We start from the raw sequence: 17285 nt of genomic DNA on the forward strand, positions 1-17285 counted from the left end.
CTTTTACATAGACTAGGCTTTCTGATGGTTTCAAAGGTGCTCTTAAAATGCACAACAAGGAATCAGAATTTTAGAAATGATTAAGTTCTATCTTCAGAATGGGAGGCTGAGAACTAAGGAGGTAAAGTGGCTTGTCCAAGGTCATACGTGCTGCTAACTCCTGCTCCATGATACCAGGATAGAGGTGTCGTCAAAATTTAGAACCTCCCTCTGAAAGGGACTCCTCTTCCAGGCGTGGTGGGTGCGGTCACCCACTGTATTTGACTTCCATGGGTCTTTGATCTTTGCTGGCTGTGGTCCAGGAGCTCAGCTGAGACACCAACTCAGAATCAAACTCCTGGCAGCCAATAGCCATAGCAGGAGCTGAGTGATTCCCACAGACACCCAGGACCAGGTCAGAGCTCCACCCAGGGGAGGAGCTGCGGGAAGCCCCGCCCACTAGCCTGCCTAGCCGGTCCTGCAGCTCTGTCTACCCCATGGAGAGAGCCACTCCATCAGAGAGTGGCCTGTGCCTGCATCCAAGGAGTCAGGGCTGAGGATGAGGAGACTCTTGGGGACCCAGAAGATCATGTCCTGCCTGAATGCCCAGCCTGAAAGCCTGAAGGGCCTGCCCTAACAGGGCCTCAGCAGCTGCCTGGTAAGAGAATCGATGGTCCCTCTGGTACTTGGAGGGAGGAGAGGGAAGGAGATTCAGATACAAGCTGTGCTGGGAGTGAGGGGAGGGGCCCTCGCCTAGAATTTGCTAAGCACCTATCCACTGCTGTCTGAAGAACTATTGATTACTCTCCCATTTCATAGTGGAGGAAACTAAACCTCAGGGAGAAGTAATATAGTCTCCGAGTCAGTGGCAGAGCCGAGATGACAGCTCCTCTTGCCTGACCTTCCTTTCTGTGCTGCAGACCAGGCCCCCACCACACAACTTCACCTGCTGTGATTTTCTTAGGGAGGGCCCAAGGCAATAATCCCTTTCCTCACCTCAACCTAATTTGGGCTCCACTCCTGCTTCCCAACAAATGATTCTGTCTGTGCTGAAGTGACAGAAGTCAGGGGAGCTGTGCCTGTGTGAGAAGGAAGCTGGGCATGACGCTTTTGGGGCTCACTGTCTATGTGATGGGGATTCTGGGAATGCGGCAGAAACCTGCATGTACTGCAATTACCTCTGCTTCTCAGAGCCAATCCAGAGAAAGCTGCCATCTGCCACATAGGTGACCCTGAAGTCCTGTGTGTGACCCCGTCCTTCTGGAGGTAATGCCAAAATGAGTGCCCTCAAGAGGATGCGGTAGTCAGCTCATACCGTGGGTGGTAGCATGGGGTATAGAAAGAGATTGAGCTTTGGTTCTCATGGTCATGGTGGGATCAATGAAGTCCCCACAGAGGCAGAAAGGAGAGGAGAATGAAAATTAATATTTATTGAGTGTTTTCTCCTCCCGTTTTTCGGATAGGAAAGCCCAGACTCTGAAAGGTTAAATGACTCAGGTGTATCAACCCAAAGCTCAAGCTCTCTTCTAGAAGTAGAGGAGAGATCCTGGCAGAAAGCTCCTCAGAGCAGGGGAAGAGTTCATAGGCCGCCCCTACTCAGGAGCCTCCAGGAACATCGTGAGTCCCATGTTCCCCGCAGGTGCGCAGGGTAGATGCAGCTGGACTCTCCAGGTCCCCTGTAGCTGTGGCGACAACCCTCAGGGCACTGCCCTCTGGTGGCTCAGTGGGTGACTCTGCTAAATGCCATTCCCATCATCTGTATCAGCACTGGTGGCTGGAGCCTTCATTCAGGCGGGTGGATACACAAATCGTCACTTGATGGTTGGCTCTATCACCACATGAGAGGAAAACACACCAGTGCAGTTGCCATTTGGGACATACTGGAGATACAGCACTCTACCCCAGAGATGGATTTGGTGAAAGAAGGACCAGAGTCAAGTGTAATCTAGTTCACTTTGGGAGCTGGGGTCGTCTTCCCAAATGCAGCACAAAGAACAGGGTTTTGGAAGAAGACCTAGATTCAAATCATGGCACTTAACTCCTACGTGGCCTTGGCCAAATCCCTTCACCAATCTGAGATCCAACTCCAGAAATTAACACCTACTAGGCCAGATGTTCATGAGAATTAAATGCGATTAAGCACCAAACACAGCACCTATAGCACCTGCGAGCATCTAGAGGGCTTTCTCTCCCTCTCTTTTCCTCCTTAATAAAATGAGACATGCTCAGCAACCTGACAAGATAAGCAGGGACAAATGGGATCACATTTCCAGGTCTGGTGTGGGCAAAGCTTTTTAGGACATGAGATTCCTTGGGGCAGATTCAGAGGCCCAAGGCCCAAACATTCTCACTTCCTAACATAGGGCTGGGCACGGGGAAAACACGATTCGATAGGGGTCTTAGAGCTGAAGCTAGATTGTTCCCCAACTTGCCTGATAAAGTTCAATTTCACATAGGAAGAGAAAGAATTTAGGAATATCCCAAAATGAGAAAGAAGCTAATTCAGACCAGACTAGGGAGAAGTTACAGATGGCCATGGGCTAGAAGGCAGAGACTGAGCATAAGTGGGTAGGAGAGTGTTGGTGGGCAAGCCTCCATATCTTTGCCCAGCATCTGGAGGGCTCCACCTTTCTTTGTTCACCTGGAAAAAATGCAAACACATTCTTCAAGAATCTAATGACCTTCTCTATGACTTCCATTCTGGCACTGTCCCACCCTCCACCAATGGAACTGATCACTCACTTCCTTTGCCCACCATGAATCCTTTGCCTCAGCCCCTGTTACAGGACAGCCACAGGAACACTGTGTCACTTCACTGCTTACACTCCCTCTCTCTCACTAGATGGGAGCTCTGGTGGATACCTCATACATGTCTGATTCCCAGAAGGAGCTTGTAAAGCCTTTGGAAAATTGAATGAAGGAGTGGAGGGAATGATGCTGGGGATGGGTGAATGGACAGAGACTGGGAAGATGAACTAAAGGAAGAAAGTTTGAATATGATCATTGGTGGACTGATAATGTTGATTTATCAAAAGATGAGTGAGAAGGAAAGGGCTGAGGTAGAGGAATATGAAGAAGTGCAGAGTTCTAGAACCTTACACACATGCAAAGATGTTCATTACTGATTTTGTAACAGTAAAACATGTGGAAATAACTTAGTACCATAAGCAGGACATGTGTTATATAAATGTTGGTATGCTGATCTTACGACATACTTTGAACCATTAGGAGGAATGAAGCAGATCTGTAGGAACTGACATGGAGAGGTCTCTGACATTGGAAAAGAGCATTGTGTCATGGTGTAGTGGTTAAAAGTGATTGGGTCAGCTTGCCTGGATTCAGTCTGCCCCTCACTTGCCATAGAACCTTGGGACTGCTTCTTATTCTCTCTAAGCCTCAGCTGTTTCATTTGGGAAAATGAGGAGAATGGTAGTCATGACTTTAATGAGTCACAAGGATTTCCAAGATTCTTAGCAGAGTGCAAACATGCATTAAATATATAATAAATGTTTGCTATCATTATTAAGCAAAACAAGTAAGTAGCAAAAAAATGCATGCTATAACACCAATTTTACTTTTTAATTGTTTTCTTCATATTTATATACATGTATATATGCGTAGATAAAACAACTGTTGACAGTTGATTGTCTCTGAGGTACAAGACTAGAGGGAAGTGAGGAAGAGCCTTTATTTTTTAGAGAAATTTTGGGTTCATAATAAAATTGTGCCCCCCACCCACCCCACACATAACCTTCCCCACTATCACATCCCCCACCAGAGTGGTACATTTGTTAAGCTGATGAACCTACAGGACACATCATTGGGACTTCTACTTTCAACTTTCTACATTTCTGTCTTCTTTTTCACTTCCACAATGAGCATGTATCCATTTTGTAGGTAAAATTATATTAGTTAATTAATTGTTGAATCATATCCTAAGCCCCAGAATGGTTAGCCTCTTGAAAGTAGCCTGGTTGACACAGGTTGCCACAGAGGAAGGGGACGAGCCACTCTGGGACTGCCTGCCTAGGTACAAGGCCAGAGCCACACCCGAGAACCCCCACTCTGCTGTCACCATCATGACAGGTCACAGGCTCACCTGCCTGGCTGCTGGCTACTCTCTCAGAGGAACATCTGACAGTAGCTCCCAAGCCTGCGGAGGCCAGGCCCCGGGGCCATGCCTTCCCTGACGGTCCTCATGCTCACCTAACCAGCTGAACGGCTTTAGAGTGCCCAGGGAGCAGATCTGGGAGGTTGGGAGAGCAGCCGATATCACTGGTGTGAGGCTGCCAGCCCTGGACTCAAAGTCTCCTCTGATATTCACTAGCACAGTGACCTTTCTGTGAGCCTCTGTTTGCTCATCCCAGTTCGGGATTAACCGACCCACCTCACAACGGCTCTGGGACATGGAGTGAGAAGATCCGTGGGAAAGTATCTAATGTATTCCTTGCACATGGATGGTTCTTGGAAAGTCTACTTGTGTGTTTGTTTATTATTGGGAAGTTTTCATTTCCTGTCTACATGACCTGCTTAATAGACTTAGACCCTTGGATAAATGGCATGGTCGGGGTGAGTGCCTAGTTGGGGATGTCCTTCCTGGCAAAGTCAAGGTAAGGAGAGGGTAAGGACAGTCCTGGGGTTTCCAAAATACACAGTCCAGGATGGACTGGCTGCATTTCTGGGGCTGGTGAACTACTCTCTAAACAAGGTGTCAGCCTTTATTTGGGTTGGATTTAACATGATGATCCTCCAAAATGGAGTCATTCCTGGATGGCATGCAGGGAATGGGAGGGATAACCAAATGGTATAGAAAGAGGCTGCTCTCCACACATGTTGAAAAACTGCTGCGGCTGATGACCCACAGGACGGAGCTGGGCTTGGCAGAGGTGAGCCCTTTGGGTCACCTCTCCTGCCTTGCCCATCTGTTTTCCCAGGTGATTGCTACTTTGGCCCCTCTCTGCGTGAGCGCCTTGTCAACATGAAATACATTCTCCATTTGACCTTTGTGTGTCTGAGTCTCTTGACTCCAAGGTGAGTTTGCTGCCCTATAATGACCTTGGTCTGAATTGCTTTGAGTATGTGGTTGAAGTAGGAAGGGTGGCAGGTCTTTAGTAAGAAACTAATGGCAAGACAAAGCCTAGTCTGTCCACCTCCTTGAAACACCCAGACAACACAACTCCCTGCCATTTATTCAAGCTTCCAAAATGGTCATACATGGGTGAACCATTGTGGGTTTTTTTAAATGTTTATTTACTTTGAGAGAGAGAGAGAGCGAGCAAGCATGTGCTCATGAGAGATGGAGGAGGAAGAGAGAGAGAGAATCCAAAGCAGGTGCTGCGATGTTAGTGCAGAGCCCACTGTGGGGGCTTGATTCCATGAACTGTGAGATCATGACCTAAGCCAACATCAAGAGTTGGGCACTTAACCAACTAACCCACCCAGGCGCCCCCACTTGTGTTTTTTCTAAAGACACTTGGAGGGGTTCCCAAATTACCTCAGCATTCTGAGGTATGGCAAATGGGTAATAAAATGGAATGGGATAATGACATATTAATTCAGCAGCTTAAAATTAGAGATTTCTCTCTGGGAAAGTCACCACTGGTACATGGGCACAACACACAGACATACATGCAAACATAAGCTCAAGTTTGTGTGTGTACATGCTTATTCACAGATAAGCAACACTCATCTTCTTTTCCAGGATGTGCATCCAGGGGAATCAGTTCAACATTGAGGTCAGCAGAAGTGACAAGCTCTCCCTGCCTGGCTTTGAGAATCTCACAGCAGGATATAATAAATTTCTCAGGCCCAATTTTGGTGGTAGGTCATCCTTTCTGTCCAGTACGACAATTCAAAAGAAGGAGAACAGAGACAATATGCAGAGGAGGGTTTCAGGAGATTTCAGTTGACTCCTTTTTCTGATCTACAACCTGTTAAGGATTAGCAATAATGGATGAGGACAGCAAGTGATTTTCACACTATTTTGAAGAACGTGCTTTGCTTCTCAACCTGCAGGATGAAGAAATCCTCTTCCCAGCTGAGGAGGTGACTAGAGCCTCTAACAACCTCCTACACACTGTCTTCCTTCTACCCCCACTTCCAGTGTCATTATTTAAGGACCATGCCACCTAGTCTTCCTGCCTCCAGCCTGGTCACTCAAGGCTAACCCCCAACAGTGCCACCTAGAAGACCTGCCTGGGTCCTTTTCCTGCTCAAAATACCTGCCTATGTCCCAGCATCCTCAGCATAGAGTCCAGAGCCCTTTGCATGGCACACCAGGGCCTTCCTAGGCCAGCCTCTATCTCTGCCAGTCTCATCTGCCCCAACTCCTCCCGCTATGCCCGGCCAGGAGTATGCCCCAAACACTCCCTGACCTCCTTGGCTTCCCTGGTCTCCTGCCTTTGCTGAGACTGTTTATCTGCTGAGAACAGCTTCTTTCAAATTCCCTCCCTGGCAAAATGCCAATTTTTCTTCACGGCTCTAATCAAAGGCTTCCTCCTGTGAGAAGCCAGCCCTGATTCCTCTAGGCCCTATCCCCATTCTTCACACTTTACTTTGAACATACTTCCAAATCCTAGCCACTACCTGGCAATACCATCGTTGCCACTGGTTTTACATCTGTCTCAGCTTTAGGCTACAGTCTCTTGGGGGAGTCTTGCTTTATTTACCTCAGTAAAGTTACCTCACTAACCCTAGCAGCAGCTCAGTGCTTGGCATACAGCAAGTGGTCAATTAGTATTTATTGATGGCATGAGGGAAAGAGGGAGGGATGAAACCAATAATATACCTCCTCACAGAGTCTCAGTCTCTCTGTGTCTCTAATGTCTCCTTACGCAGAGCATAAAGTGGTCGAAAGAGGTTTGGAGTTGAACAAACCTCCATTTGGCTCCTGGCTCTACTGCTTGCCCAGCACCTTAGCTTTCTAAGTCACCTCTCTATAAAGTGGGGATATATCTTCTGCCTCACAGAGAGGACTGATTGAAATGAAGTGTGTGAATAAGAACCATGGCACCTGCCATATCATCAGGATGCAGTCTATTCTAATCCCCTTTCCTTCCTGCTCCTCCCCTCACATGACAAAATTCTCTGGTCAAATCTAGGATTAGTGGGTTAGTCCACTGGAGAGCCAACACAAAAGGGAATTATCCATGCAAGATATTCACTGGGGCAATATCTATGACAGAATGTGGGGTGGGAAGAGAGGGAAGCTGACCCCGGGGGAAGCAGAGAGGGAGGGAAGGAAGGTTGGGCAGAGGTGTCATAGACTACACTACGGTTCTATGTGTGTGTGGAAGGGCCCCAGAGAATCCTGGAGCCAAATCTGCCATCAGAGGAATCTCCTATCTCTGCCTCCCAGGAACAGTGTGCCTTCATATCCCCGCCACACTCAGTCACTGGTGGGGTGCAGCCTTCGGGAAGCATGGCCTCAGAGCAAGTGCACAAATAGATTTCAGAGCACAGACCATTTTCATGGCCACACAATTAAGATTTGAGCTCCTTACGTTAACAAACCTAGGAAGGCTTCAACCTCCCCTAGTCTTCCCAGGCCCAGCAGGACACTAATGACAAGCATGTGAGTCTGTACACCCTGGTTAGATCCAATTCCTCTGCCTCCCAAACCCCAACCAATAGGCCAGGATACTGCCCTTCTTGTTGCCTGTTCATAGGTTGACAAGAGGCAAGATTCTTGGGCAATGAACCTGGGGTGGACCCAAGGAGGGTGAGGCGCAGATCCACCTGAGGTGAGAAGGGGGTAAGCGTCCTTAGTCAAAAAGAAGGTGAGCCCCAACACCTTGGCAATCTGTCTCCTAAAGGAACTACATTTACTTGGTGGCCGGGAGTTCCGTGGAGCAGCCATGTTTTCTGTACTGCCTGTCCACCCAGGTTTTAGGTCCCTGGGGTCCTTAAGAGAAAAGACCTCCATAGGGTTTTTCAGGGAACAAGGTACACAGAGCACAGATTTATAAACAAGCCCTAAGAACACTGTCCAGGAACTGGCTTTGACCTCTTTCCTAGGAGGAAGCTGCCCTCTGGTGGCACAGCTTACTTTGATAACTCAAGGGGAAGAAAGCAAGTTCTGGTCCCTAAAGAAGCCAACTGAAGCAAGGCCCAGACTGGACTAATTAGATACAAAGTAAACAGAAAGCACAGTGGGATGGAACTTTTGTGTGTTTTCTGTTCTCCATGTTCCTCAGGGAGAGCAAATAACACTCAGCCACTGCCCACTGTGCTCCAGGCACTTAAAATAGATCTTGTAACTTTCCCAACCCAACCCATAATACCAGGCACTAGTAGCTCTATTTTATAGGTGAGAAATTGTAGCTTAGCAATTTGCTCAAGGTCACACAGCTATGAAGTGGTGGGCATAGGATTCAAACACTCTGGCTCCAAGCTCCTTTTCTCAATTTCTGCCTTGAGGGGCAGAAAGCCACCTAGCACCATACTCCTTCAGCACCTTCCACAGTCTGTCCTCAAAGATCTCCCACTTTTCCACCAAGTATTAACACCAAGCATTTACTTCGTTACTTTTAATTGCATTGGTTCTAAAACTTCACTTCCAAATTCCCACCTATATTCTATGGCTTAGTTCCCTTCTGTGAATAAGTAGGTCGCTTTGTCTGATTCCTACCAATTAGATGGTTTTAAGCTTCCTTTGAATTTCACCTCCCCTCTTCCTGGTTAATGCAGTGTCACAGTCCCCTGACACACCCCTAGTTCTTTATTACAAGAGAATGTTGTTGCAGCTATTAACCTGGTGAGTAAAGTTGTTCTTTTTCCAGAATGAGCTAGGATTAAGGAGGAGAAGAGGGGTAGGCAAATGCCACTTACTGAGCCTCTGTTATTATGTGACAGACACAATCCTGGGAGCTTTGTACAGATAACTATTTGTGAGCACCTCCTACACGTCTGGCTGGGCAGGCACTTCACACGTATCCCTCTTGCCACCATCCTGCAGAGAAGCTGCCACATGCCGAATCTCCTTTAGCCCTCTCCATGACCCTATGGTGTCATTAGCATTATCCCCACCTGTAGGTGAGAAGTCTGCAGTTCCGAAAGACTTGGTAACTCTTCCCAGTTGTAAGCCAACATCTTTCTCACTCCTGGGCTTTTCTTCTGCATCTCCAGTCTGAGGAGGAATACACTGCCCTGGCCTGGCTTTTGAGAATGGTGGCCCCAAGGCCTCTGTCTCCAGAGCTGAGGCGGGCGCTCTCAGAAGTTCAGCTTGAGGCCCAGTATCTATATGCCAGATCTCATGGGGAAGGTTCTGGAATTCTAAATAGTTTAGGCTTTTGGGAGAGTAAAGGAAGAGTAGCAAAGCATCAGGAGGTGAGCAGCTCAACCAGGAGCAGTCTTGAATGCCATCTTGTGGTAAATTTACTTAGTTGAGGGGAAAAAAAAAATGAAGATCTCTGTGCAAAATCCCAAATCCCCTACTACGTTTCTAAATAATCTGTCCGTTGCAAAGCACCACAGGAAAAATCCTCCAAGTAAGAAATAGCAAATACAACTACATCCTTTAAAATCTGCACTAATGAATGTAGTGTGGTCTCTCTTACACATTAAGCTTTTTACATATTTGTGCATTTTTTATACAAACATTTTTCATACATTTTTTCCCATTCTACACAATGGTTCCTCCTGACAGGGGTGGGTAGAAATCCACCTTTTGCTTTATATACTTCTAGAGTGGTTAAAATTTTCCAATAGGTGAATGTTGCTTTCGTAATTTTATAATTTTTAAAACATTGTGCTAATGTAGTGTGTTTGTGTTTCTATATAAGTCCTTCCGGTTTTTTCTTCATTCTTAGGAGAACCAGTTCAGATAGCACTGACTCTGGACATTGCAAGTATTTCTAGTATTTCAGAGAGTAACATGGTAAGTGTGGCCCCTTCATCTTCCACCTGAGGAGACCTTCTCCTTGTGTTTTATGGGGATACACCTTCTAGCTACTCAAAAAACAGAACAGAGACTCACAGCCCCCATGCTCTTGGAATGGCAGAGGCTGGAAACCTATCCCAAAACTCAAGAGAGTGGAAGATTCTTATAAAACAGATCTTCTGAAAAGGAAGGAAAGTGGATTCAAAGTCCAGGAGGGAAGAAATGAGGGAGGGGAGCGGGTGCATTTGGTAAGGGATGAAAACCGGGGAGAGACTCAAAGGGCAGTGGGGAAGACTGAATATCACATGGACCCTCCCAGGGTGGAAGCTAAGCTAAGCTAATGAAAACCAACACTCGCATGACTTCTTTCCACCATCCTCTCACTTAAGAACACCCAGTACAGGGCGCCTGGGTGGATCAGTAGGTTAAGCGGCCAACTTCGGCTCAGGTCATGATCTCGCGGTCAGTGAGTTCAAGCCCCGCATCGGGCTCTGTGCTGACAGCTCAGAGCCTGAAGCCTGTTTCAGATTCTGTGTCTCCCTCTCTCTGACCCTCCCCTGTTCATGCTCTGTCTCTCTCTGTCTCAAAAATAAATAAACCTTAAAAAAATTAAAAAAAAAAAAAAAAAAAAAGAACACCCAGTACAGATAAGCTGACACAAAAAGCAGGTTGCCAAGGGGCCCACTGTGCAGTCTGGGTACAATCCTGGACAACCTAAGAACTTAGCTCACCAAAACCTTCAACGGTTTGGAGGGGCTTTTGTGATAGAAGGTAAGTAAGTAAAGGCGCTAAACATGCTCCTACAGGGCTCCCTTTTGGCAGTGAGAGTTACTCTCTAGAACAGATAAGGTGCTTTCTTCTCTTATTGCTAACAGGCTGCTCCCCCAAGAATAAGACTTTGTTCACCAGTGTCTATTATAGTACGTACTCTTGACCTAAGTGGAGGTGGGGAAGGGAATAAGACTTGACCCCTTCCCTTCCGTTTTCAAAGTCTTTCTCCCCCCAATTCATTTCCACTACTTGGCTTCCCCCTCAGGACTATACAGCCACCATATACCTCAGACAGCGCTGGACGGACCAGCGGCTGGTATTTGAAGGCAACAAGAGCTTCACTCTGGATGCGCGCCTTGTGGAGTTCCTCTGGGTGCCGGACACTTACATTGTGGAGTCCAAGAAGTCCTTCCTCCATGAAGTCACTGTGGGCAACAGGCTCATCCGCCTCTTCTCCAATGGCACAGTCCTGTATGCTCTCAGGTGACTGGGTGGCTGCAACCGCAGGGCTGGAGTGGAGATGGCTGGAGAAAAGGCATAAATAAATCCTGGATAGTTCTGACCAGCTGTCAGATAAGCACCCCAACGTCCCACCCTTGTCATGCCCCTGCCTTCTTAGATTCTTGTCCCTACAATTGAAGGGCCCTTCCTCAGTTCAGTTTGGCTCAATAAGCAGCTACTGAATGCCTGCTCTGGGCCAGGCCCCACTCTGGACACCGAGAATACAGAGCTGAATGAGACACTGTCCTGACACAGATGAATAACAAAAGGAAGTTCAGAATCCTAGGGAGTTGGGGAGTACGTTAGAGACAGAACTCTGAGCTGAGTCTTAAAGAGTAAAAGGAAGTTAGCAAGAGAAGACGGGGAACAGCAGGAGGAAATGTAAAAATTTTTCCTTTCATGGGACTTAGTGGAGCTAGAGTTGCTGCAGAATGCATCTCTACTCGTCTGAGCCATTTTTGTACAGAGAATCAAAGCGCAGTGCCCCAAGGCCTCTGTCATCTGCAACCACAGCCTCCCTTTGTCTCTTCTCCAAATCCCTGAGGCCAAAAGTTCCTTCCACCCAGTGGAAGTTTATCAAGAGGCTGGTTGGCTAGAATAGGGAAGGTGTTCCCTAGGTGCTGCAAGAGGCAACCCACAGGCAGAGGCTCAGGGCTGTTTGCACAAGGGATGTGCAAGGACCGGGCAAACCATATGCTCCCACAGTCCTTAGGTAGAAGGCTGAGAACCTAATACTCTTAAATCCCAAGTAAGAGGCTGCTGTTAGGAAACAAAGACTGAGCTAACCAATAAACTGAATTTTTGGATTGCTCATCTGACATTCCTCAGCCACACTGAATTATGCAAAAACCAGCCCAAACCCCAACCCTTCTTTCAAGAAGCTAAACTAGACCTCTCCCATGACACCCAGCTCCAATCAACACTAACTCTTCCCATGTATGTACGTGTGTGTGCATGGATGTGTCTGTCTGTATTTTGCACATAACAATCTCTTTTGTACAAGGATTACAAATTATAGATGACATTTAACAGCCTCGCTCTAGAATTAGACATATTTGGGGGTGAGTCCCTGTTCTGTCCCTACTCTGTGACCTTAGGCAAGTTGCTAGACTCTCTGAACCTCGGTTTCCTCAGCAGCAAAAGCAGAATGATTTTTCCTACCTCGTAAAGCTGTTGTATAAATTCAAAGCGATAATGCATGTGAAGCACTTTCCCTGGGGATTGGCTCAGAGTAAGCGCTCAGTAAATAGTAGCTGTTGTTACTCTGTCTCCCTTAAGGGAGCTTCCTCAAGGTGGGCACCATGAACACAACATTTCACTTTCCCCAAGAACCCAGCACAGTGCTTAATGACGGCACTTAATAAAAATGTATGACACTGAAGGAAAAGGGAGATAAAGGTGGGCCAGTTGAAATCTCCACTGTGAGGGCTTTATTGAGGTTTAATTGAATGTCCCTGAATGTTGGTCCCTAAGAGCCACAGTGCCTGGGACCCTCCAACATCCTCCACTTCCTCTGCGAATGCTGATCCCCTCCAGGAGGCAGGGTCCTGGAGAACTGCACAGCCAGCAGACCTGGGATCCAGCCCCAGCTCTGCCACTAAGAGCTGTGTGAGCCAAGGCAAGCCGGAATCTGTTGTCAAATGGTGACAGCAGTGTTGGGATCTCTGTTCTAGCTCCTCGTGCATTTGTCATGAAGATTAAATTTTAAAACTGGATGCAAACGCATCTCAAGCCAATGAGTGATTCTGTTCTGCAATATGTTGCACATTTGCCTCTTCATTGCCAACATTCTTGCTTCCTCCATCCTGGGCCCCAGCTTTTACCACATCTCAAAGATGTCACTTAGCACAGAAAAGCTCAGGAATGTTTTGCGTGTAGGCTCCAAGTCACACGTTCACTGTAAGGGCCAAGGTGAAAGTCTTCTTGGAGTTGCCCTTAACAGGGAATGTGTACTTTCCTTTTGAACCCATTTGTACACTCCTTTTGAACCCATTTTTCCTTTCTTAGAATCACAACGACTGTTGCATGTAACATGGACCTGTCTAAATACCCCATGGACACACAGACATGCAAGTTGCAACTGGAAAGCTGTGAGTATATATCCTGCAGCCCCTGAGATGATTTTCCCGGGTGACTTAGATCAGTGTATTCATGGAGAGAGACCTATACACAATGGCCTTTCTTTTCTCGGTGTTGATTCCAATTGATTCAGCCCTTCTGAGTGTTTAGGCAGAGAGATTTAGAGACCTCTCAGCAACAAACCTTCCAATATGACATCTTTTGGGGAAGGCCGCTGTGCACCAACACTAAATATTTCCACCTAAGAGTAGACAGGACAGTGAAGGAAATGGGGGTCAATTGGATGAGGAGTGGGACTCAGAATCTGAGAAGGCACCAGAAGCCAGAAAGAACACAGCAGGGGTTAAAAATGGTAACGTGCAAAGCAATCATTGGCATTCATTGCATCTGCTTCTAACTTTGAAGAGAAGTTGTTTGGAGTGTGTGTGTGTGTGTACTTTAATACAGTGATGCCAGTAATGGGAATTCAAACTGCAGTCTGGGGATTTATGATGAAGAATGAGCATTTATTCTAAGTTGATGTGTGTCAAATGGCATTGTTGAGTAATATCCATTGTTCTGAAATGCCCACCGAACTTGGGAAAGTGTACCTGTGACCGGTGTCCTAGGAAAACAATGGCTCAGAGAGGAGATATCAAGGCATCAAGGGATGGCTTGTGTCAGGAGGAAAAACCATAGTCAAGCACTGGACATCAGTAGGCACGTCTTACATGAGGACACACATGGTCAACATCCAAGAAGCACAACCATTATGAGGCAGTAGTCATTTTTCAGAAGTAGACATTTAATTAAAGACTCAGACAGGCAGATTAATTACCTTATTGATTAAATACATGAAAAACCTACTTAAAGCAATACAGCTATTTGGGGGCAGAATAAAACTTGAGGATATCAAAAAGAGAACTCATTTTCAACCCCACATGGAAAAAGTAATTGCCCTCCATGTATGGCTGTGCTCATCTCAAATCCCAGGAGTGAGATTCTCCTGGAAACTCCAGCACTCTGCTTGCACAAATACCATCCCCAGTGAACAGGGGAAGCATTCACTGAGTGTTTCTTAGCAGGTATTTGGGTCCAGAAACCTCACTGAGGGTGTTTTTTCCTGAACACCATCCCTAGAAAAGAATTGCTACCATCCCACCAGAGCAATGATAATGCCATGATTGTGAGCATTTTAATACTTGTAAAAGTACGGTGTCTAGGTAGAAGCTTATATGACTCACATTTTTTTTAGCTATTTTTGTATTTCTCTGGGCTTCTAGGCATATTTGCACAGCTAACATCAGTACATTTGGGGGTGGTTCTGAGAGAAAACCCACAGGCAATTTTTACCTGGAAATCCTCTAAGAACCCATGACCACTTCTCTGCCCTATGGAGGGAAGATAACCACTGTTCAACAGTGGATACTACAAGCTAAGACTTAACAAAATGTTAGTCCCAACACTGGCATCCCTCTTCCCAGTAACCTGGGAAAATGAAGGCAATACACTTCCATGGTTAAGATCGCAGGTACCAAAATCACTGGGTTTTTCCTGTCACTAGCCATGACTCTGGGTGAGTAGAACTAACCTCTCCTGACCCCAGTTTCCTCACTTGTGAAGAAGGAAAAATAATACTGTCTGACTTAGAGAGTTATTTTTTAACAGCTTTATTGAGGTAAAATGTACATACCACAAAATTCAGCCCTTTTAAGTGTGAAGTTCAAAGATTTGGGGCAAATCTGCCCAGTTATGCAACCACTGCCACATTTCATTGTTAGAACATTTCCATCAACCAAAAAGATCCCTTGTGCACATTTACAGTCTCTTCCATTGCCGCCACCCCACCCCCACGCCCAGTTAACCACTAATCTACTTTCTGTCTCTATGGATTTGCTTTTTCTGGATATTTCATATAAATGGGATCAATGCACCATGTGGTCTTTTGCATCTGGCTTCCTTCACTTAGCGTGTTTTTGAGGCTCATACATGTTGGAGCGTGGATCAGTACGTCGTTCCTTTCTATTGCTTTATTTCTCGTTATTCCATATGAAAGAGTACAAGTAATACAAGTCCTTTTGGCTTGGTTCCACCCTGCAGTTATTAAGAATAATGCCACTGAGAACATTTGTGTACAAGCCTTTTGTGGACATGGTTTGATTTCTCTTGGGCAGATGCTTAGGAGTGGAATGCTGGATCAAATAGTAAATTTATGTTCAACCTTTCAAGAAGCTGCCAAACTGTTTTCCAAAATGGTTGCACCATTTTACGGTCCCACCAGGGATGTTCCAGTTTCTCCGCGTTCTCATCATTGGTTATTGTCTGTCTTTTTCATGACAGCCATTCTTACGGGTGTGAAGTGGTATCTTCCTGTGATTTTGATTTGCTTTCCCCTAATGGTTAATGATGTCGAACATCTTTTCATGTGCTTATTAACCACTCATCTGTCTTCTCAAAGAGCTATTCTGAGGATTAAATGAGATGATAATATTGTAAAGCACTTAGAAATGCCATTGCTTACTAAATGATAGATATTATCATCACCATCATTGTCCATGGGTTTTGGGTTTAGACTTTCCTGAGGTACAATCCTGGCTTTGTTATTAACTTGCCCTGCTATCCTGAGAAAGTTGAGCAATCTCTCTGAATCTGAGAATTTTCATGTATAAAATGGGCAAGACATTACAATTCCTTGATTCTAAGGTACAGCATTTATTGAATAACATTTTAGGAAAAAATGTAAGCTCTACTTTATATATATGTATGTATGTATCAACTCTAAGATCCATCCCAATTTCAAAAAATGTAAAAAAATTTTTTTACTGAAGAAATATATAAATGTCTACCTTGCAAGTCTGTGAGCATATTAGAGATATAAGGTGTAAAAGACTCACCATAAATGTTTCATAAAAGGTAGCTATTATTACTATTATGGACTATATTAGTAAAACTGCTTTGAGATTTACCAAATGCCTATGTTAACAGACATCAATAAAGTGGCTAGTGGTAGGTTTCTTGTCTTCTGTTTTTGCATTTTAGCCAATATGGAAATAAGAACAGACCGATTGTGAAGTCTCTGAGAACATATTCAGAGCTGCTAGATTGTCCTGAAGGGCACCATAGAGCTGTGTGTGTGCACAGACAGGAGCTCAATAAATATCATTTCAATAATGAGGATGGCCACTTCCAGAGGCCTATCATCCACCAAGTGTAAATAATGCTTAGCATAGAACCGGTTTTCAATTGATGGCAAATAGCCTAGCAGCTCATCCTATTCTAAGCAGATGCAGCAACTGCACGTGAGAAATCATGCCAAGTTTTGCATGGGATCATCCTTGGACTTAGCACCATCGAGGCAGATCTCCTGTTGCCCCCATATTGTAGCATTTTCCAGACGAGTTCAATCTGCTGCCTCCCTGCATTGACTTGCACTGTTTGACTTACCAGGGGGTTACGATGGGAACGATGTGGAGTTCAGCTGGCTGAGAGGGAACGACTCGGTGCGTGGGCTGGAAAACCTGCGTCTTGCTCAGTACACCATACAACGGTATTTCACCTTAGTCACCAGATCACAGCAGGAAACAGGTAACTTGGGAGACACTTTGTACAAAAGCAAAATAACTGCGTTGCATTTTGAGTCAAAAATACGATTTCTTCTCTAGTTTATCTCTTTTTTTTTTAACGTTTATTTATTATTTTTGAGACAAAGAGAGACAGAGCATGAACGGGGGAGGGGCAGAGAGAGAGGGAGACACAGAATCGGAAGCAGGCTCCAGGCTCTGAGCCATCAGCCCAGAGCCCGACGCGGGGCTCGAACTCACGGACCGTGAGATCGTGACCTGAGCTGAAGTCGGACGCTTAACCGACTGAGCCACCCAGGCGCCCCTAGTTTATCTCTTTGTGGCCAGGAACGCCTCCGCAGTGTGGTAGGGCCATAGGGTTTGGGCTGAGCACTAATACCTGCTTCATGCCCAGTATTGACATGGCCCCCAAAGGGCTCCCAGTCTAGTGAGGTAGATGTCAAGGAAGCCAGCAGGTATAATGCTACAGGAATACTATGATGGAGAAAGGCACAAGAAAAGGATCACGGGTGGGA

At 45.9% G+C, this 17285-nt stretch overlaps 1 protein-coding gene across 11 annotated transcripts in view; it reads left to right on the forward strand.

Annotated features, from left to right (window-relative positions):
- Positions 1-452: 452 nt before the first annotated feature.
- GABRP (gamma-aminobutyric acid type A receptor subunit pi) overlaps positions 453-17285 on the forward strand; it is a 36718-nt gene continuing 19885 nt past the window's right edge. The window contains exons 1-7 of one of the 11 annotated variants that reach the window (XM_040444746.1): positions 453-637; positions 4914-5010; positions 5681-5799; positions 9789-9856; positions 10851-11113; positions 13139-13221; positions 16637-16774. In XM_040444746.1, coding sequence (XP_040300680.1) covers positions 4958-5010; positions 5681-5799; positions 9789-9856; positions 10851-11113; positions 13139-13221; positions 16637-16774 — 724 coding nt within the window. In that variant the 5' untranslated portion in view covers positions 453-637; positions 4914-4957. Of the gene's footprint in view, positions 638-4913; positions 5011-5680; positions 5800-9788; positions 9857-10850; positions 11114-13138; positions 13222-16636; positions 16775-17285 lie in introns of those variants that run through there. The other 10 variants (XM_040444773.1, XM_040444728.1, XM_040444733.1 and 7 more) reach the window with 10 other exon arrangements.

Source organism: Herpailurus yagouaroundi, unplaced genomic scaffold, assembly GCF_014898765.1.
Source record: "Herpailurus yagouaroundi ecotype Mexico unplaced genomic scaffold, PumYag 29, whole genome shotgun sequence".
NCBI classification, from domain to species: Eukaryota; Metazoa; Chordata; class Mammalia; order Carnivora; family Felidae; genus Herpailurus; species Herpailurus yagouaroundi.